This window comes from Bos grunniens, chromosome 11 (genome assembly GCF_055505025.1).
Source record: "Bos grunniens cultivar Pamir isolate PY7600 chromosome 11, Bosgru_T2T1.0, whole genome shotgun sequence".
Lineage (NCBI taxonomy): Eukaryota > Metazoa > Chordata > Mammalia > Artiodactyla > Bovidae > Bos > Bos grunniens.
Window position 1 is genome coordinate 13634234 of NC_141175.1, and position 22596 is coordinate 13656829.

At 36.5% G+C, this 22596-nt stretch overlaps 1 protein-coding gene across 16 annotated transcripts in view; it reads right to left on the reverse strand.

The window, feature by feature from the left end:
* Positions 1-22596, reverse strand: part of RABGAP1 (RAB GTPase activating protein 1) — a 169408-nt gene that overhangs the window by 90271 nt on the left and 56541 nt on the right. For all 16 annotated transcript variants that reach the window (XR_015136365.1, XM_086325323.1, XM_086325313.1 and 13 more), the window contains 6 exons: positions 21555-21665; positions 21117-21183; positions 20275-20377; positions 19584-19753; positions 7656-7830; positions 3995-4088 (listed from right to left, as the gene is read on the reverse strand). Coding sequence is in view for 15 of the 16 variants with exons in the window: in XM_086325323.1 (XP_086181449.1) it covers positions 3995-4088; positions 7656-7830; positions 19584-19753; positions 20275-20377; positions 21117-21183; positions 21555-21665 (720 nt within the window). In the remaining variant the exon portion in view is untranslated. The remainder of the gene's footprint in view (positions 1-3994; positions 4089-7655; positions 7831-19583; positions 19754-20274; positions 20378-21116; positions 21184-21554; positions 21666-22596) is intronic.

The window sequence follows — 22596 nt, forward strand, 5'->3', positions numbered from 1 at the left end:
ACAGAGCTTTTAAAAGAGTGTTACTTTTAGGAAAGCTAAACTAAACGATATATAAAGACTTAATAAAAAACATTAATAAAGAAAAAAGCCTAGAACTAGACGTGGCCAATATAACTGTAAAAGATTGGGTGGAGAAAAAAATTCTGAAGTCAGACTGCGTCTTATGTATCTCTAAATTATTGGTCTAATTAAAAAAAAAATCAGAACTGGAAACTACAGCTTTATGGTTGTGACTTGTGCAAGAAAAACAAAGCAAAATTCTCAATAGTGGACACATAGCTAAAGATAAGAGCTCGGCTCTGCATCAAAATTAATAAGTAAACTGTATATTTTTATGTTTTAGGTAAAGATTTGTTCTAAGTAAGAATAAATATAAAAATAAATGCTTTCAGCAGTTTTTATGGTGCTTTAAATAAATTTTTAATAACTATGATGGATAAAAGTTTCTACTGTATTATTATATTGTCAAAACAAGTTACTAAAGTGTTGGAGCTTCATTTATTTCATCTACAAAATGGGGGGAATAAGACATCTCTTTGGTGGGGGGTTGCAGCATGCAGGATCTTATTTTTCAGATGATGATGAAAGTCACTTAGTTGTGGCCAACTCTTTGTGACCTCGTGGACTGCAGCCTGCTGGGCTCTTCTGTTCATGGAATTCTCCAGGCAAGTGTTCCCAGACCAGGAATCAAACCCATTGCCCCCTGCAGTGGAAGCCCGAAGTCCTAATCATCGGACCGCCAGGGAATTCCCTAAAATACTTTTACTGGGGGAAATAAAACATCTTGAAAAAGAATTTTTAGAAGTGTTGGTATTAACTTACAAAGTGCTTTTGCATTTAATTTTATTCGATCCTCACAACAACCATTTGAGGTATGTGGTAGTATCTCCAGTTCTACAGATGGAGAAAGAAGTTCAGGGAAGTTGATTAAGAGACTGAGGTAGACTCAAGCTCAATGAATGCTCTATCTGTTACATCACAGGTGCTTTGTGATTTGAGAGCCACCATTACTGAGTCAATAAAGCAAGATTCTGACATGGAGGAATTTCTGTGGCTATCAGATTTAAGCACAAGTTACCAGGACTTCCCTGGTGGCTCAGACAGTAAAGCGTCTGCCTACAATGAGGGAGATGTGGGTTCGATCCCTGGGTCGGGAAGATCTTCTGGAGAAGGAAATGGCAACCCACTCCAGTACTCTTGCCTGGAAAATTCCATGGACAGAAGAGCCTGGTAGGCTACCATCCATGGGGTCACAAAGAGTTGGACATGACTGAGCGACTTCACTCACTGGTACAAAATGACCACTATCAAAATATTGTACAGAAAGGTCTTGAGACTTCTCTCAAAATTCTCCCAGAACTCCAGCAGAATGAAACACAGTACATTTAAAAGTTATTAAAAGTTATTAATTCTGTGATGATGCTAGCACCTTAATACAAGAGCTATAGACAGTTTAACACAGTTTTGGCTTTGCTTGGGGGAAAAAAAAAAAATATATATATACACACACACACACACACACACACACACATATATATATATATATAAGTTGAAGAGTTGGAAGTAGAAAGGACTAAAGTAGTTCCATTATCTAATCCAAGGATTGGCACACTATGGCCTATGGGACAAATCTGGCTCACCATGTGTTTCTGTAAACCAACTCTTACTGAAACACAAGCCATTTTTATTTATGTATTGTCTATGGCTGCTTTCACACTGCAACAGTAGAGGTGAGTAGGTGCAACAGAGTCTATTGACCACAAAACCTAAAATATTTATATTTGGCTCTTAAAAAAAAAACTAACCCAAGAATTATTTGATAACACAAGCTTGATTTATATTGGTAAAATCATTTTCAGAATAATTTTGTCACTGATGATAACTCAGCCAACTATTACTGACATTAGTTCTCTTAACCACTAAAATTCTTATCAAAATGAACCTGGAGAATTAGAGCACAAAGGTATATTTATTATAAACACTGACACTAAAATCTAATGTAGAGTTAAATCAGTTTTGGAATCAGACCTGAATATGTTAAAAATTCTGAGCCTGCTGTTTACTAACTAGAATTGTTGACTTAATCTCTAAGCCAGTTTCCTCATCTATAAAAATGGATACTATTTTATAAGGTTATTATAGTTGAAATAGAGCACATAACTTAGCACAGTACTGGGCACAGAGTAAATCTATTACTTCTTACTATGATTACTACCATTGCAACATCTATTATTCTTAATCTACAATAATCCTGCATGGTGGTTCTACAGACTTATATTTTGCAAATGAAGACAGATTCTCAAGAGTTAAGTGACCTGCCCAAGATCATACAGTTTAGAAACAGGAGAGGTAGGACCTGAAGCCAGGTCTACCAGGCTCTAAAATTCCATGACACGGTGATGATTCCTATCGTAAAACACATATAATAATGATGAAAAAATAATGACAAAATAAATTGAAGAAATATTATTATTTCTAAACACATGACTGAAATCAGCAAAAAAAAAACAGTTATAAACATCCTGAAGATAGGTGAGACAGATGGAAAGTTAGTTAACGTATTTGAAGGAGTACGATAAGGATATCATTTTATCAAAAGAATAACAAAATGGATAAACAAAAGCCTGATAACTAAACAAATTCCAAGCAATTGTATAAAACGCTGGTGGGTTCATTTTATAAAACTTAGAGCATTTAGAGTCTAAATGCTGTATCTATATAATTTTACATACACTATTATATAACCCATGTCAAGACTCAATTACGTTTCTATTTTAGAGCAGAAATCTTTTTATACAGATGAAATTTCTGCCAGCAGCAGTCCAAACACTCCAAATTCACTGAACTGAAAATATATTGTGATGAGAGCATCAGCAGGTTTGTCTCCTGATTGCTGAAGGAATGTAAAAAAATAAAAGAGAACTATTCCCCTGGGGGGGCTTCTGCAGATGTCATTTATTAAAACCACTTGTGTAAAGACAAACCATGCTTTGGTTTGCATTCTCCTCCTGTACACATTTGACATTTCCCAATTGGAGAGTGTTTTACCGAAAGTGTAAAGCTTTGTGAGAGTGCTAGAAGCAGATGATGCCCATTATAGTCCCAGCCCTTAAGGGCATGACGTTTGTTTTTAATGCTGAGACACAATTTTACTAAGAGCAGAGTGAAGGTTTCAATAGTTAAAACTTTAGAGAAAAATCAGACTCCAAGTAGCAGGTCCATGGGGAGTTGGTATGATAACCCTAAGAACCAGAAAGTCAGAAACAGAAAACTGCTCAGATCATTTTCAAGTTCAGCTCTTTTCAGCATATACTGGCATCCTACACAGTGGGAAAAGTAAACGACATAAACGTCTCACCAACCTGATTTACCAGAATGTCTCTGATTTCACTAATAGATTACCTGAAGCAAGTGTACTCTTTTTAGACAGTCTATAGGATATTTCTTAACACTGTCATCAAACTGTCTCTTGAGCTGATGAGAAATTCCTGAATTTTACAAGTGTTACTAATTGGTAGAGCAATAAATATATACCATGTTTATAACATTCTGCTCTGTCACTTGAGGCATATAACAGAGATAGGGAAAAATCCCACTGCAGTCTCTATCATGGTTCTATGCATTGTGTGAGTATCTTCTAAGCTTTCCTGATTACTGTGTATTGCCTTAACTACTGTGTATTATCTTAACCAATCAACAATTCCTACCCACTTCAATATAAGTGACTTCTTTCCTTATTTATTTTCTCCATGGATTCCATGTTTGCATAAATATTTCTGCAGCACTGAAAGCTTACTAGGTTTCTGATATTTTGAAAGCTGATTTCAGATCTTCACGACTTCATTACCCTTATAAACCTCTACCAACAGAGATTCTCGAATGTGAACCTCATACTTAGGTTTTTATTATCAGCTCCAAAACTGAAAAATGTTTGGCAAAATTCCCTACCCATAACATAAGAACTGGAAAGGAGAACTATTCTATCACAACTTACCATTTAGACAGCAGTTCTCCCCATGTTTCAAGAATTTTTTCTGCACATTCTTTGGATACATCACCAGATCCACTCAAGAGAGGCTCATCGTTATCTTTAATAAACAAAACACACAAAAAAGGATAATAGAGGTAGCTATGCTAGCCAGAAGAATGACCTGGAAATGTAACAGCCAAATTTGAAAGATTTCATTGGGAGCACAGTATCATAACTTCTCTCTAAGCATATAGTCATAAATACAAGAAAAGTAAAAATGGCCCTAGGTGGAATGTTGCTGAAACTCTTTAATTCTCTTGCTTTTTATATATGCCTATATAATGTCAACTGAAAAAAGAGCCATACGACTATAAAATGATAGGACTCAAAGTATGGTATGTTCTCTTACCTGTTTCACAGCAAACAATGTCACACATGAAAATATATAGCAGTCTTACGTATAACAGCTAAAAGCACAAAACACACATGCATAAGCTTCCAAAATAGAAAAGCAGAGAGTATTTGAATAAACTTTGATATACGTTTACAATCCAAACTTGTGTTGACACTTTTTAACATAATGATTTGGCAAAATATTAAGTGCACATAAAATTAAAATAAGAACTAAATCTTATAGAGCTATGATTTTTTCTTTCCTCTTTTATGTTTTTATGACTTTCTAAATTTTCTATACTGGCATGGATTAATAGAAAGCATAAAAATACTTTCTAAAAAGGACCAAGATGAATCATTTCAAACTTTGTTCAAGTAATTAGGAAATGTAAATCTGAATACAAATTTAAGGATTATAAGATTTAAAGACAATGAAAAAAAGTGATAATGATAATAAAGGAATGTGAGAGAAATGAAAAAAGTAATGAAAGTAGTGGGAAAATAAGATTTACTTAATCTTTTTTGTTGGACACTTAGGGAGTTTTCAACTTTTTGCTACAAATAGTATTAGGATGAACAGATCTCATTGTTTTTTATTGGGTATATGCCCAGAAGGGAACTTCCTGAGTTAAAAAAAAATGTATGCTTTTAAGGATTCTGAAACTTATGACCAACTGCCTCCCAAAATGGTTTTTCCAACTGACATTTGCACTAGTTGGGTAAAACAGTACTTGTTTCCATGTCAACTCAATCAATGCTGTTTCTAAATGTTTTTGTTTAACCTGCCTTTAAAAACTTTGTATCTTAAAAAAAAAAAAAAGTTTGGATCTTAACATCGCTTGATGATTATATCATGAATTGGCATCCCTTTAGTGATAGTATATCTGTACTGATTTTAAAGGTTCAGAAATCCAGGATATTTATTACTAAATTTATTTACATTATAATATCTTGAACATTATCAGCAGTTTTCACAATGAGTTCGGGAAGAAGACAGGCCGAATATAAGTGAGACCTCCGCAGATGAATAAGGAAAAGAGAAAGGCTCAAGGGCACTGACATAATGTCCCTCTGCTTCACTACTTTCCAGAGCTGGCCGTACTCTAAATGCCTCAAGTAATTCTCCACTCATTAAAAATGTCAATATAACACAATGTCTTTGGGTGATGGCAGCTATTTTAAAATGTATTAAAATTTACAAGAGATAATTCCTTTAAAGAGATTAGGAAGACTTATCTTACAAAATTCTCTTTTATTGTTTGGATGTGTTCAGAATGTTGCCTCTGAACACCTCCCCTTTATAACTGCTGGCTTCCTGCCCTGTAAGCACAAATGGCCAATGGATAAGGAGGCTCTTTAGAGGACTATAGCCATTTCTTTTCAGGGAGCAAACATCACAACAGGACCAAGTTCCCTGGTTTGTACACTGGATTAGACAGAATGAAGAGATGGTATGGCTGCAGTCTCGTCATTAACTTTTCACTATGGAAATGGATCTAGGAAGGCTACTCATCTTGCTAATATTTACTGAGCATTTATTATATACCAGGAATTGGACTACACACCACGGAAACAACATGGAACAGAAAGGGACACACTCTCTTCCTTTACAGAGCTTCTGTTCTAATGATCCTGATTCTCCCATGGACTGCCACCTGCCCTTAGTCCTTCTCTCTCCCCAGTTAAGTGCTGTCAGCAGAGGCCTTCTGAATCCCCTCAATTATATTAAAAACACCGTGCCTATTATAGACTAGAACTACATCTCAGTCTTGATGTTATCTATTAGCTGGGCCCAAATTTCTTTTTAACTGGTAGATATCCTTTAACACCTATAATATGGAGATTTGAACAGTCTCTGGTTTCACAATAAATGGTGTGTCTTTCTGAACTTTTGCCAAGTCTTAAAGGGAGGAAAGTTCTGTAAATTTTTATTTGCTCTGCATCTTAAGCAATGTTGACACAAAGGAAAACTGCAAGTCTCCAGAACCAGTTATATGGTCAATTTCAAACAGGAGGAACAAATTGACCCTTCCTGGACTTAAAACATGACTTAAATTGTCTCTGCAGGAGACTCTAAACTGTATACTAACTTTTCAAAAACATTTGTGCCTTCTTTGCACTTCAAAATGCTTTATGTGAATGCATGCTCATAGATGATAACACAATAGAGCTCAGACTGCTAATTCACAAACCTGGATTAAAATCCTCCCTGCCAATTTCTAAATATTGCGACATTAGGCAAACTCACTTTCCTTATGTTCAAAATAAGTCTTATTTTTCAGGAATTTGTGTGGATTATATAAACAAAGTATTATCTTACTTCATAAACAAAGTGTCTGTCTACCACACTAAGCATCTAGCAACTGGTGGCCATTAACATTGCCAATAAATGATCCTAAGTTGATTAGTTATAGGAAAAGTAGAAGTTATGGGGAAGAACAGGAATTGGGAAGTCAGCACTTGCTCTAAACTTGGAAAAAGTACATATAATCATGGACACATATTTCTTCTACCCCAATCAAACATTCCTATCACCCTGATGCTTCTGTTAATGTACTTTTTTTAGCCAGAAGTGTCCAAACCAGCACATTTATCTCTGAATTCTCCCTGCACTTTGAAAGTTCCAGCTAAAAAAAGAGTCACGGTGCTCCACCACATACTCCACAATGAAAACTGAATTCTCTCCTATGAATTTCCAGAACACTCCCTGTGAACCTCACATAGATGGATACCTCTTACGACTTTTCATAATCAGCTTGGTTTTGCCCTTAAAAATAAAGCTCTGGTACAAAATGCCTTCCAAACTTTCATTTTTCCTGTATTCCTTCCCTCCATTTCTCACTCTGACACAGAACTGACAGAACAATTCACAGACATAATCATGAAAAAGAGAGAGGAGGAAAAAAAAAAAAGAACTGGTTGATTCCTAGTATTTATCAGTGTGAAAATCCAATAATGTATAAATCAGTTGAGATGGAAACATTTATTTAGGCAGAAGCTGTGTCAAATTTGCTCTAAAAATGTGCTGTATTAATTCACTAAGCTAGCAGAGACTGATTCTTTTTAAAAAAAGCACTAATTATAAATCTCATTTTTTCTAACTTGGCTATAATTACCTCAAAGAAAGTCCAATGGCAATCATTTTTTATCTCCCATAGTCCTTTGCATAGACTCTCATAAACATTTATTAAAAGTATTCAAAACACTATGTCACTTTATCACTTCCCTGATAAAACTGTAATGGTCTGTGTACACCACCCAAAATAGAAATTAAGTTCTCCCTACAATTTACCTTCCTCTTCATCATCTTCTGGAGGAGAAGGTATCATTGAACTCTGAGATCCTGACTGTGGCAGTCGAATGGAGGGACTGGCTGTAGTTTTCCTCCTCTCTCTCTCTGATTCACTTTCCAAGCATACAACTTCGTATAAAGTGTCAGTATTGTTCTTTCTCTCCTTTTGCTTTATCTTAAAGAGGAAAACACATTATTTATCAAGTGATAAAAATTTTTTCTAAATTGAGCACTACTTCTGATTTTACATAGGATCTGAGAATAAAAAGGTATTACTTTTAATATTTAAACTAAATGTAACCTTTTCTAAGCAGAAAAACATATGTTTAGGCTTAAAACCCTTAAGAAAATAGGATATTTACTGAATAGGATTCTAATTTTGCAATTTTATTTTCTGTATTTAGACTGTATCATCAAACATCCAACTACCAATATTTAGTAAGTTAACTTAAAAAGTTAACTGTTCGGTAGCTTCCCAGTTATGTTAAAATTTTGCTCAAGGTTTCCTATATAAAACTGTATATTAAAAATGTTTTAGAAATAATCTAAAACATACAGTTTAAAACTAAGAATGTCTTATCTCCATGCCCCTACCACCAAATCCTTTGGCCTAGTGATAACAGAATAGGTAACTTTTCTTCCAACTGAAAGCTACAAGTGGTGGGAGGAGAGGTAAATGACAGAAAAGAGATCAATGGAGTTCACAAAATTTTTGATAACTGAAATTGTTTTGTATTTTGGGTTTATCTTGAGGTAAGCACATAACATTTTAAACTGATCTAAAAAAAATTAAGAGTAGGGAATATAAAATTTTACCAGTACAATATTTACATACATTAATATTCCATATTACAGTCAGTTTAAGGAGGAGGAAAAAAAGAGTGAAATACAGAGCAGGATGAAAAGACAGAACTGTAGGAAAATAAAGAGAGAAAACTAGAACAGAAAGGCAGCAACACCAAAGAGAAAGATACACATGCATGAAGTAAAGATACAGAAGGGGGAGGGCAATAAGAGGTTCATTAGAAATATCAGGCAGGGAGGGCAATAAGAGGTTCATTAGAAATATCAGGCAGAGAGCAGATATTACCATCTTCTTAATGTTTATTTGGATTCTTAAGAAAAACTACCCCAATCCTAGAAGGCTAACATAGTAGCAACAGGTCCTTTCAACAGCATCCTGAAGCACTGTTTAATTAAGTAGTTGGTAAACTTTTCTGTAAAGGGCCAAACAGTAAATATTTTAGTCTATGTGGGCCAGTAGTCTCTGCTGCAACTCCTCAACTCTACCATTACGGTACAAGAGCAGTCATAGACAGTGAGCATGACTATGTTTCAAAACTTTTTTATACAAACCAGTCAGGCCAGATTTGACCCACAGATCAGATGTGCTGACTGTTTTAACATGTACAAAGGATTATTAAATTTTCAAGATGAACAAATGACTTAATTACTTACTATTAATTAAAGGACCCAGACTCTGTGAAATTACATATTAACCTCTAGGTTTGTGACCAATAGCTAAACAAATAATTTCTGTACAACAGAAAAGATAACCCAAAGATTACCTACAGTACATTAAACAGTTTTGTTTCTATCCCAACAATCTTGTTCTAATATTTTTTTCCTAAGAAAAGACTATATAAATTCAAGTTCCTCAAATACTTGGAACCAGTTTTACCATCTTACTGGTTCCCTCATTACTTAATGAATTATATTAAAACTATGACATATGTTCATTCTAAATTTGCAATTATGATTTTTAACTTTCAAATATTCTGCTTAGATTGGTCAAAGGATTTACTTTTGTTTTTGCTTAAATTATTCTCTAAAACATTACTTAATTTCTTTCTAAAATAGTTCAAAGATCAACATAACTTATTACCTTAAAAATTTTTTTCCCCAGAAACTATATAAACGTTAACAACCCCTGCACTTCACCTTGAACTCCCCTTTGAGTAATAGTGACCAGAGCAATCCTGTCCATTGGAAGTCAGATAAATATGGAGTCAAGATGATTTGTTAAATACAAAAAGAAAAATCTACTTTTACAAAAGAGAAACCTAGTAGTACCATCTTAACCAAGTTATCATACATCTCAGGAATAGTTCAGTAACCTGTGGGTCCTGATCTAGCAGTTCAAGAGTTCTAGCACAGAAATCATTTTCTATCTTGAGAGGTACAGTGAAATACTGCATATGGGTGAGTATGCCCACGAATACATACACACAGGCTTCCCAGGCAGCACAGTGGTAAAGAATCTGCCTGCCAATGCAAGAGACTTGGGTTTGCTCCCTGGGTTGGGAAGATTCCCTGGAGTAGGAAATTGCAACCCATTCCACTATTCTTGGTTGGAAAATTACATGGACAGAGGAAACTAGTAGGCCACAGTCCCTGGGGTCACAAAGAGTCAGATGTGACTGAATGCACGCACAGATGCGCATGCACACACACAGACAGCAAGTACATGCACAGACAGAAGCTTGGGTTTCCAACATGGATGGTTATACTAATTACTTGTCTATGAACACTGGACACATCAATTAGTCTTTCAGACATTAGCTTCTTCATTTATAAAATAATAAATTTATAAAACATTTTAAGACCCCTACAGTGTATTTCAGATCAGATCAGTTGCTCAATCGTGTCCAACTCTTTACGACCCCACGAATTGCAGCACGCCAGGCCTCCCTGTCCATCACCAACTCTTGGAGTTTACTGAGACTCACATCCATCGAGTCAGTGATGCCATCCAGCCATCTCATCCTCTGTCGTCCCCTTCTCCTCCTGCCCCTAATCCCTCCCAGCATCAGACTCTTTTCCAATTAGTCAACTCTTCGCATGAGGTGGTCAAAGTACTGGAGTTTCAGCTTTAGCATCATTCCTTCCAAAGAAATCCCAGGGCTGATCTCCTTCAGAATGGACTGGTTGGATCTCCTTGCAGTCCAAGGGACTCTCAAGAGTCTTCTCCAACACCACAGTTCAAAAGCATCAATTCTTCGGCGCTCAGCCTTCTTCACAGTCCAACTCTCACATCCATACATGGCCACAGGAAAAACCATAGCCTTGACTAGACGGACCTTTGTTGGCAAAGTAATGTCTCTGCTTTTGAATATGCTATCTAGGTTGGTCATAACTTTCCTTCCAAGGAGTAAGCGTCTTTTAATTTCATGGCTGCAGTCACCATCTGCAGTGATTTTGGAGCCCCCCAAAATAAAGTCTGACACTGTTTCCCCATCTATTTCCCATAAAGTGATGGGGCCGGATGCCATGATCTTCGTTTTCTGAATGTTGAGCTTTAAGCCAACTTTTTCACTCTCCATTTTCACCTTCATCAAGAGGCTTTTTAGTTGCTCTTCACTTTCTGCTATAAGGGTGGTGGCATCTGCACATCTGAGGTTATTGATATTTCTCCCGGCAATCTTGATTCCAGCTTGTGTTTCTTCCAGTCCAGAATTTCTCATGATGTACTTTGCATATAAGTTAAATAAGCAGGGAGACAATATACAGCCTTGACGAACTCCTTTTCCTATTGGGAACCAGTCTGTTGTTCCATGTCCAGTTCTAACTGTTGCTTCCTGACCTGCATACAAATTTCTCAAGAGGCAGATCAGGTGGTCTGGTATTCCCATCTCTCTCAGAATTTTCCAGTTTACTGTGATCCACACAGTCAAAGGCTTTGGCATAGTCAATAAAGTAGAAATAGATGCTTTTCTGGAACTCTCTTGCTCTTTCTATGATCCAGCAGATGTTGGCAATTTGATCTCTGGTTCCTCTGCCTTTTCTAAAACCAGCTTGAACATCAGGAAGTTCATGGTTCATATTCTTCATATTGCTGAAGCCTGGCTTGGACAATTTTGAGCATTACTTTACTAGTGTGTGAGATGAGTGCAATTGTGCAGTAGTTTGAGCATTCTTTTGCATTGCCTTTCTTAGGGATTAGAATGAAAACTGACCTTTTCCAGTCCTGTGGCCACTACTGAGTTTTCCAAATTTGCTGGCATATTGAGTGCAGCACTTTCACAGCATCATCTTTCAGGATTTGAAATAGCTCAACTGGAATTCTATCACCTCCACTAGCTTTGTTCGTAGTGATGCTTTCCAAGGCCCACTTGACTTCACATTCCAGGATGTCTGGCTCTAGGTCAGTGATCACACCATCGTGATTATCTGGGTCGTGAAGATCTTTTTTGTACAGTTCTTCCGTGTATTCTTGCCATCTCTTCTTAATATCTTCTGCTTCTGTTAGGTCCATACCATTTCTGTCCTTTATCAAGCCCATCTTTGCATGAAATGTTCCTTTGGAATCTCTGATTTTCTTGAAGAGATCTCTAGTCTTTCCCATTCTGTTGTTTTCCTCTATTTCTTTGCATTGATCGCTGAAGAAGGCTTTCTTATCTCTTCTTGCTATTCTTTGGAACTCTGCATTCAGACGTTTATATCTTTCAGTGTCTTTAGCAATGCAAATTCTGTAATTCTATAATTTTAAGAATTTAAGAATGATTAGTTGGTCTTTTATTCACCTTATGTTACTGTTGGAAAATCTAGTCTTTGGACCATTTCTTCCTCTTTCTTTCCTCACTAATTTTAAAAGTTTCTTCTCTAATATGATGCCATCTTAATATAGGAATTCCCACAGTTGGGAAGGGTTCCAGGCTAAAAAGGAGCTACTGAGTCACCAGATAATTTTAGGGAAAGGAAAAAGAATAAATTTTTAAACATGCATTTTTAATAACGTTTCTATAACTGTTTTTCCAAGCTGTTTAGTAGCTAAGATGTGTTAGACTCTTTTGCGACCCCATGGACTGTAGCTCTCCGGGCTCCTCTGTCCATGGAATTTTCCAGGCAAGAATACTGGAGTGGGTTGCCATTTCCTTCTCCATGTTTCCCCATACTTATGGCAAAAACCAGAAACTACATATTGAATATTTAAGAAATTTTGTCTGTAGCAGTGTTTCCTTTTCTGTCTAATGAAAACTGCAAAGAGGTTAAAATTTCAAATTATGTTTAATTTGACTTAAATCCCCAAAATTCTCTTATAGAAAGAAAGACAAAATAAGTACATTTCTATGGGAAGAACCTTGGCTAACAGTCTTAGAAGGCTTATGGTATAAAACTTGTTCAAATGACATCCCATAAAATCTATTTTACATCTTTGGATCTATAAAATATAAACACTATCCTCACTATGGAATATGGATCACTATGGAAATTGGTCCAGAATGTGGTCCACTGGAGAAGGGAATGGCAAACCACTTAGTATTCTTGCCTTGAGAACCCCATGAACAGTATGAAAAGGCAAAATGACAGGATACTGAAAGAGGAACTCCCCAGGTCAGTAGGTGCCCAATATGCTACTGGATCAGTGAAGAAATAACTCCAGAAAGACTGAAGGGATGGAGCCAAAGCAAAAAGAATACCCAGCTGTGGATGTGACTGGTGATAGAAGCAAGGTCCGATGCTGTAAAGAACAATATTGCATAGGAACCTGGAACGTCAGGTCCATGAATCAAGGCAGATTGGAAGTGGTCAAATAAGAGATGGCCAGGGTGAATGTTGACATTCTAGGAATCAGCGAACTAAAATGGACTGGAATTGCTGAATTTAACTCAGATGACCATTATATCTACTACTGCGGGCAGGAATCCCTCAGAAGAAATGGAGTAGCCATCATGGTCAACAAGAGAGTCCAAAATGCAGTACCTGGATGCGATCTCAAAAACAACACAATGATCTCTGTTCGTTTCCAAGGCAAACCATTCAATATCACAGTAATCCAAGTCTGTGCCCCAACCAGTAATGCCAAAGAAGCTGAAGTTGAACGGTTCTATGAAGACCTACAGACCTTTTAGAACTAACACCCCAAAAAGATGTCCTTTTCATTATAGGGGACTGGAATGCAAAAGTAGGAAGTCAAGAAACACCTGGAGTACCAGGCAAATTTGGCCTTGGAATACGCAATGAAGCAGGGCAAAGACTAATAGAGTTTTGCCAAGAAAATGCACTGGTCATAACAAACACCCTCTTCCAACAACACAAGAGAAGACTCTATACATGGACATCACCAGATGGTCAACACCAAAATCAGATTGATTATATTCTTTGCAGCCAAAGATGGAGAAGCTGTATAAAGTCAACAAAAACAAGACCAGGAGCTGACTGTGGCTCAGACCATGAACTCCTTATTGCCAAATTCTGACTGAAATTGAAGAAAGTACGGAAAACCACTAGACCATTCAGGTATGACCTAAATCAAATCCCTTATGATTATATAGTGGAAGTGAGAAATAGATTTAAGGGCCTAGATCTGATAGATAGAGTGCCTGATGAACTATGGAATGAGGTTAGTGACATTGTACAGGAGACAGGGATCAAGACCATCCCCATGGAAAAGAAATGCAAAAAAAGCAAAATGGCTGTCTGAGGAGGCCTTACAAATAGCTGTGAAAAGGAGAGAAGTGAAAACCAAAGGAGAAAAGGAAAGATATAAACATCTGAATGCAGAGTTCTAAAGAATAGCAAGAAGAGATAAGAAAGCCTTCTTCAGCGATCTATGCAAAGAAAGAGAGGAAAACAACAGAATGGGAAAGACTAGAGATCTCTTCAAGAAAATCAGAGATTCCAAAGGAACATTTCATGCAAAGATGGGCTTGATAAAGGACAGAAATGGTATGGACCTAACAGAAGCAGAAGATATTAAGAAGAGATGGCAAGAATACACAGAAGAACTGTACAAAAAAGATCTTCACGACCCAGATAATCACGATGGTGTGATCACTGACCTAGAGCCAGACATCCTGGAATGTGAAGTCAAGTGGGCCTTGGAAAGCATCACTACGAACAAAGCTAGTGGAGGTGATAGAATTCCAGTTGAGCTATTTCAAATCCTGAAAGATGATGCTGTGAAAGTGCTGCACTCAATATGCCAGCAAATTTGGAAAACTCAGCAGTGGCCACAGGACTGGAAAAGGGCAGTTTTCATTCCAATCCCTAAGAAAGGCAATGCCAAAGAATGCTCAAACTGCCGCACAATTGCACTCAGCTCACACACTAGTAAAGTAATGCTCAAAATTCTCCAAGCCAGGCTTCAGCAATATATGAACCGTGAACTTCCTGATGTTCAAGCTGGTTTTAGAAAAGGCAGAGGAACCAGAGATCAAATTGCCAACATCCGCTGGATCATGGAAAGAGCAAGAGAGTTCCAGAAAAGCATCTATTTCTGCTTTATTGACTATGCCAAAGCCTTTGACTGTGTGGATCACAATAAACTATGGAAAATTCTGAAAGAGATGGGAATACCAGACCACCTGATCTGCCTCTTGAGAAATTTGTATGCAGGTCAGGAAGCAACAGTTAGAACTGGACATGGAACAACAGACTGGTTCCCAATAGGAAAAGGAGTTCGTCAAGGCTGTATATTGTCTCCCTGCTTATTTAACTTATATGCAGAGTACATAATGAGAAACGCTGGACTGGAAGAAATCAAGATTGCCGGGAGAAATATCAATAACCTCAGATATGCAGATGACACCACCCTTATAGCAGAAAGTGAAGAGCAACTAAAAAGCCTCTTGATGAAGGTGAAAGTGGAGAGTGAAAAAGTTGGCTTAAAGCTCAACACTCAGAAAACAAAGATCATGGTATCCAGTCCCATCACTTCATGGGAAATAGATGGGGAAACAGTGGAAACAGTGTCAGACTTTATTTTGGGGGGCTCCAAAATCACTGCAGATGGTGACTGCAGCCATGAAATTAAAAGACGCTTACTCCTTGGAAGGAAAGTTATGACCAACCTAGATAGCATATTCAAAAGCAGAGACATTACTTTGCCAACAAAGGTTCGCCTAGTCAAGGCTATGGTTTTTCCTGTGGTCATGTATGGATGTGAGAGTTGGACTGTGAAGAAGGCTGAGCACCAAAGAATTGATGCTTTTGAACTGTGGTGTTGGAGAAGACTCTTGAGAGTCCCTTGGACTGCAAGGAGATCCAACCAGTCCATTCTGAAGGAGATCAGCCCTGGGATTTCTTTGGAAGGAATGATGCTGAAGCTGAAACTCCAGTACTTTGGCCACCTCATGCGAAGAGTTGACTCACTGGAAAAGACTCTGATGCTGGGAGGGATTGAGGGCAAGAGGAGAAGGGGATGACAGAGGATGAGATGGCTGGATGGCATCATTGACTCGATGGACGTGAGTCTCAGTGAACTCCAGGAGTTGGTGATAGACAGGGAGGCCTGGCGTGCTGTGATTCATGGGGTCGCAAAGAGTCGGACACGACTGAGCGACTGATCTGATCTGATGGAAATTACGAAACAGAAAATGTAGCTAGTCCAATGATTGCCGCAAGAGGGCCTCAGTTAGTGGCAGCTGCTATGAATTTTTGAAGCAAAGAATGTAAAAGCGGAAATTAACAAACTTAGATTATGTTAGAATGAATGAGAATTAAGAGTGTCCTAAGTGCGCTAAGACAGGAAAAAAACTGTTCAAATTCTTCATACTCTCTCTCTTCTGCCTTCAACTGACTACCCCTCACACCTACCCTCAAGACATCCAAATAAGGAGAAAAATGAGAGATTATTTTTAGGAATTCCCTGCTGTCCTCCCATCTTCCACATATAAACTTCAACTTTTCGCAAAGAAAATATTGACAACTCAGCCTATGTTTAGCTTGTAACTTTAGCAATGAGTCTAGAATAGTCTATCAGCCTAAGTCTTAGGCATACATTATATTTTTGGCTAGCATTTGTTAGCCTCATTAGATACATTATTCTAGATCAAACCACAGAAAAAATATTCCTGTAAACTTATGCAATCTTTGAATCAAAAGTTGTATAATATACGTCCTCAAGGTAAAGCAAGATCAGGGTAATCTTATTTATATTCACTAAGATAAAAGAAACAGAATCCTGTTTAAGAATTTTTTATATACAAATTTATACTAAAAAATATACAATTAAATTGCTGGCAAATGCTTACTCTAGAAACTACTAAGAATCATTTCTACCCACTCTTTAAACTTGTAAAATAATGCTTGCAAATTGGTTTTCTTTCTGAAGCATTCTTTCCCTGAAGCTAACCACTAAATAATCAAAAATGCTGTTCTGATTGCATGACTTAAGTGTTTTTTTCTGTCCCAGTGATATCCCTCCCAATAGCTAAAATGAATGAAGAACATGTATGTGCCAGGAACTCTTCCAAGTACGTTATATAGTTTCTCATCTACTGTCACAATAATGCTCTCAGGAAGATTCTATCACTGCCATTTCAAAGCTGAGTAAACTGAGGCTCAGAGAGTTGAAGGAGCTTGCTCAAAGTCCTAAAGCTAGTCAATGGTAAGATCCATGTACTGTGACTCAAAAGCCAAGTTCTAGATGATAATCCTATAATCCTTTGCTCCTGTCACAGTGAAGATCTGGGACCCAGGTTTACTTTGTGTCTTAAGATAACGCTGAAAAGAAATTCCTGTTCTGCTTGTTACCTTTTTCTAACTATAACCAAAAGGCCTAACTTGGACACACTGGAACTAAAATACTTACTGCTACAGAAAAGTATATTTGGGTAAATCCACATATAATATTATAATCTTGTATAATGGAATTTCAATGTTACATGAAATAAAATTCATAAATTTTTTGGAGAACTATGTTCAAGATGTTTGGGGTATCAGTGAAGAGATCAGAAATATTGCCTTAGGAGGTTTCTAACACTAAAAACACTTAATAAACCAAAAACAAAGTATACTTTGCAGTATATTAGAAGCTAACACCCTTGTATGTAAAAAAATTAAAAAACACTTTTTTATCAACAGAGAGGGAATTGGCAGTACCAGTCGATAACTGGGCAAACTGCAGTGTTAAATGGGGGTGGTGAGGAGTTGCTAAGAAATCTAACCGAAGACCTGAGGACTTGAAGGAGGTGAATAATAGCCAGTGGAATCCAGGGAGGAGCATCTGAAGTAAAAGGAACAGTTAATAGCAAAGGCCCTAAGAGCATGGTTAGAGCAGAGGAAGCAAGAAGTAAGAGGAGTTAGTTTACAATAGGCAGCAGATCAGATAGGGTCATATAACCCACTACATGGACTCAGGATTTTATGGAGTAAAACAGGATTAGAGAATTTGAGCAGAAAAATGATGCAATTTGACACTAGGCTGCTATATTAAGAATATAATATATCAAAAGGTCACAAAAATAGAAATAGAGATGTGTGAAAAAGACATTCCAATAATCCAAGTAAAAACAATGATTCGGATGAAGTTAACGTAATCTAGGTGGTAAGAAATGGTCAGCTTTTAGGTATGCTTTAAAAATAGACAGAATTTCTTGACAGACAGGATTTGGTGTGTGAAAAAATAAGAGAGTAAAATTCTTGGTCAAAGTAACTACTAGGACAAGATGCCCATAAACTGAGATGGTAAAGACAGGTAAGCAGAGTATTTTAAGGGTGAGGGATGAAATAATGACATCTTTTTTGGACATGGTAAATTTGAGATATTCTGAAGGCTAAGTCAAAGAGTGGTATTTAAGGAGGAGGAAGTAATTATCTGTATTAAATGCTCCTGACACATTAAGTAAGATGAAAACTCAGACTGACCACTGGATTCAGCAATTCAGGTCACCATGAACTTGATTACTTTCGAGGAGTTCTGACAAACGAAAAGCAAAGAAAGGAGCAGTAAGTTGCGGAGCAACTGGGGTCCCAAAAAAAAGGCTAAAAGAAGGGAACAGAAATTTTATCTGCTGCTCACCACAGGAATGACAGAGTATAGAGTTTGACCGAATTAACTTTTTTTTTTTTTAAAGTTCAATACTCAGAAGACCATAACATAATCTCTATAGTTTAAGCATTTAAAGTGTCTAATATATAATCCCAAAATACTAGAAAAAGAAACATGAAAATATGTCTCTCCAGACTCAGATTTAGCAGCCCAAGATTTTTAAAGTAATTAAAGTTATGCTCAAGAATATATAAGAAGATCTGCTTAAAATAAAGATCAAGGAGGTAATCACATAAAAAACCAGAAACCATTAAACCATAGGGACATTCCCGGAAAAAAAAAACAAGATCCGAAATTAAAAAAAAACTCATTGAATAAGGTTACCAACAAATTGGAAATGATAAAACAAAGTGTCAAGTGAACTTTAAGTTAGGTCAACAGAAAGTATCCTATCTAACAACAACAACAAACAAAAATATTTGGAAAAATAAAAGAATCTCAGAGGTCTGTGGGATAACAAAAGGTAGAAAATACGTATGATTGGAATCCCTTAAGGAGAGAGAAGAGAGATGTGCCAGAGAAAAAATTTGGAAGAAATAATGGGTCAGATTTTCCAAAAAAAATGGTAAAAGAAAAGAAAATAAATAAATAAATTTAAAAATTCACGAAGCCCAGCAAACCTGAAGACAAACAGAAAGAAAAACCACACCTAGGCACATCATAGTTAAAGGTCTAAAAACCCAAGATACAAAATAATATCAAAAGCAGCCAGAGAAAATGACCCATTACAAGTATAAATGCATGCTGACTTCTCTTCAAAAACAGTGAGAATCACAAGACTGTGAGATGACATCTATAAGTGCTGAAAGTAAAAAACTGAACCCTATATCCAGAGAAAATATCCTACTGGAATAAAACTGAAATAAAGACTTTTAGATAAAGAAATCTGACAGTTCACTAAAGAAATTCCTTTAGAAGAAGCTGCTCAGGTTTAAGGCAAATGAGACCAGAAAGAAACCTGGCTCTTCAGGAAGAAATGAAAAGCAGAAAACAAAAAACAGGTGGGTAAAAATGAAAGACAACTTTCCTCTTTAATATATTTAAAATACACATGATCATTTAAAGATCTAACTAATAGCTTGTATTAATGATAAATCAGCCTCAGAAGTGACTTCTCTCATTTCCCCCTCTATATTGATAGGAAGGTATAGTACCTGTTTTAGTTTCAAAAAGAAATTTTCAGTAGTACTACGTTTGCTGAAGGGCCAGAATAATCTTTCATTAGGTGAGCAAACTCGGACTTTTGTCTCTAGAAGAAAGCGAACAGGCTCTTGTACTTCTGTTATTACCAAATCAACAGCTGTGGTCATAAACAGCACTTTATCTAGGGAGAGAGAAGGGAGAAGCAAATTTAAGTGGAAATATATTTGCTCACATAATTAAATTACAAGTTTTAAATGACATTCAGAAAAAGTATGAACAGCTTGAAAAAAGTTTATGCATAGCATATCTGAAAAACTGCACAGGAAATTAGTCACAGTGGTACCCTTTAGGGTGGGACACTAGAACTGTGGCAGACTTTTACTTTTCCTTATATATCCTTTGAATTTGAAATGATATATAAATATATTATCGCTCCACAAAAAAGTCATACTTAGAAGCCTGTAAATAAATAAGCATGTAAATAGAAAAGGAAGCAGGAAAAGAAAAATTGAGGAAAGGAGAGGGAGGAAAAAATACTTTGTTTACAGGTTAAAGTTAATAATAAATTCAAAGAACTATTCAAATTCCTTGGTTTCATCAGAATTAGATACACACTAAATATTTCTCAAATAAGTAGAACTAAGATTTGGGTATCCTCTTGGGACTAAAATTTCTGTTCATGATGTCACCAATCTGCACCACCTTTAGGAGTTTCTTCATTTACAACTTGAAAATGTGGGGATTTTGGATTCCAGCTCCCAGTAATAACATAGGACTTTCCATCTGAACTTTTGCCCATAGATTCCTAAAGAAAAGAATAACAACAACATTAATGCCAAAAAAATAACAGCTAATCCTCATTCTGTTGCCTTAAAAAAAAGTTGTAAAAATATAAGACTATAAAATACGATCACTGGGACGACCCAGAGGGATGGTATGGGGAGGGAGGAGGGAGGAGGGTCCAGGATGGGGAACACATGAGAAATAAAGGAATAAAAAATTAAAAAAAAAAAAAAAACGATCACACACATATATATATATATATATACACACACACGAAAAGTCAAGAGTATATATAGATTACAGCTAAAAATGTGCCAATTATTTATGCAACTGCTCCTGAAGTTATATATAAAGTGAATGCTTACAAATCATATCAAACTGTACAGACATCAGGAAAATTTACTACTTACACCTATGTTGAATTCTTCTGTCAAGTGAACAATTACTACATAAATTTTAGTTATTAAAATAAAGATTTTCATTTAATAGCAATCGTATATACACTGCATACTTTTCTAAAGCTCATAACAGTCTGCAAACAACTCTCTGACAAAATGTCTTTGACTCCAACATCAACCCTACACTATTGCAGTCAAGAAACTGAGACTAAGTAGGTATAAGGTCAGACTGGTAAAAAGCAAGGAGGAAATACCCTTATCTTTGCTTATTGCTTCATAAATGTGTTTTAACATTAGATTTGGTGTAACAATCTTTATAGAGGAGATAGCATACAAACTTAAAAAAAAAAAAGCTATCCTTACCAAATCTAACAAGTGCATGTCACTATTTCGTACATCTTTCCCTGGGCTAAGGAGAAGACCAAAACATCTGCAAAAAAAGAACCAATATAAATTTGGGAAAAAGACTACAGCAAAGATGTTTAAGTTAGATCACTGAAAAAAATTCTGACAGAAAAAAGGACATATTGAAATTATCAGTAAATTAGCATTATCAAAATCTATTTCTTGAATTGAGATTAACAAATTTTGTTTGCCTTTTATTTTCACATACTTGAAGTCAACATACGAGCTGAAGATATAGAGATACTTCAAAATAAATGAAATATACAGTTTAATAACCAAAAGAATTCCCCAGGGAGCAAAACAGTTTGCAAATTTTTGAATACAGTATATGACTGTTTCAGTAGATTGACAAGAAATAAAATTTATACTGAAGCCAACCTTACTAAAAACGTTTACCTTTCAATGGCAAGTTCTTTATTAGTTGTTTGTTGCACATAGATGACAATCTTCTTATCAATTCCTTGTCGGAGTTTAAAGCATTGTCTGTCTTTATCTTTAGGAACTGCGCTGTGGGACAACATGTTTCATCAATTTTGGAAAGCATTTCCTTGTAATATACACCAGAATAACTTTTGTTATGATTTGAAAATCAGGCACTAAAAAGAATTTTCTATGCCTGATAGTCAAATAACAGATATTATCATCTGCCCCTTGATGTGAAAAGATTATTACTGTATGTAAACCACTAAACCATTTTATAAACCACTCATAAAAGCTACAAAACCACTCGTGTCTCCTGAAATGTAACTTTAGTTTTTTTTCTTTTTTGTTGCTGTGAAAATTGAGTTCAGCTAAGTCACTCAAGTTGTGTCCGACTCTTTGCGACCCCATGAATCGCAGCACGCCAGGCCTTTCTGTCCATCACCAACTCCCGGAGTTCACTCAAACTCATGTCCATTGACTCGGTGATGCCATCCAGCCATCTCCTCCCTGTCGTTTCCTACTCCTCCTGCCCTGAATCCCTCCCAGCATCAGAGTGTTTTCCAATGAGACAAATCTTCGTATGAGGTAGCCAAAGTATTGGATTTTCAGCTTTAGCATCAGTCCTTCCAAAGAACACCCAGAACTGATCTCCTTTAGAATGGACTGGTTGGATCTCCTTGCAGTCCAAGGGACTCTCAGGAGTCTTCTCCAATACCACAGTTCAAAAGCATCAATTCTTCTGCTCTCAGCTTTCTTCACAGTCCAACTCTCACATCCATACATGATCACTGGAAAAACCATAGCCTTGACTACACGGACCTTTGTTGGCAAAGTAATGTCTCTGCTTTTGAATATGCTATCTAGGTTGGTCATAATTTTCCTTCCAAGGAGTAAGCGTCTTTTAATTTCATGGCTGCAGTCACCATCTGTAGTGATTTTGGAGCCCAAAAAATCAAGTCTAACACTGTTTCCCCATCAATTTCCCATGAAGTGATGGGACCAGATGCCATGATCT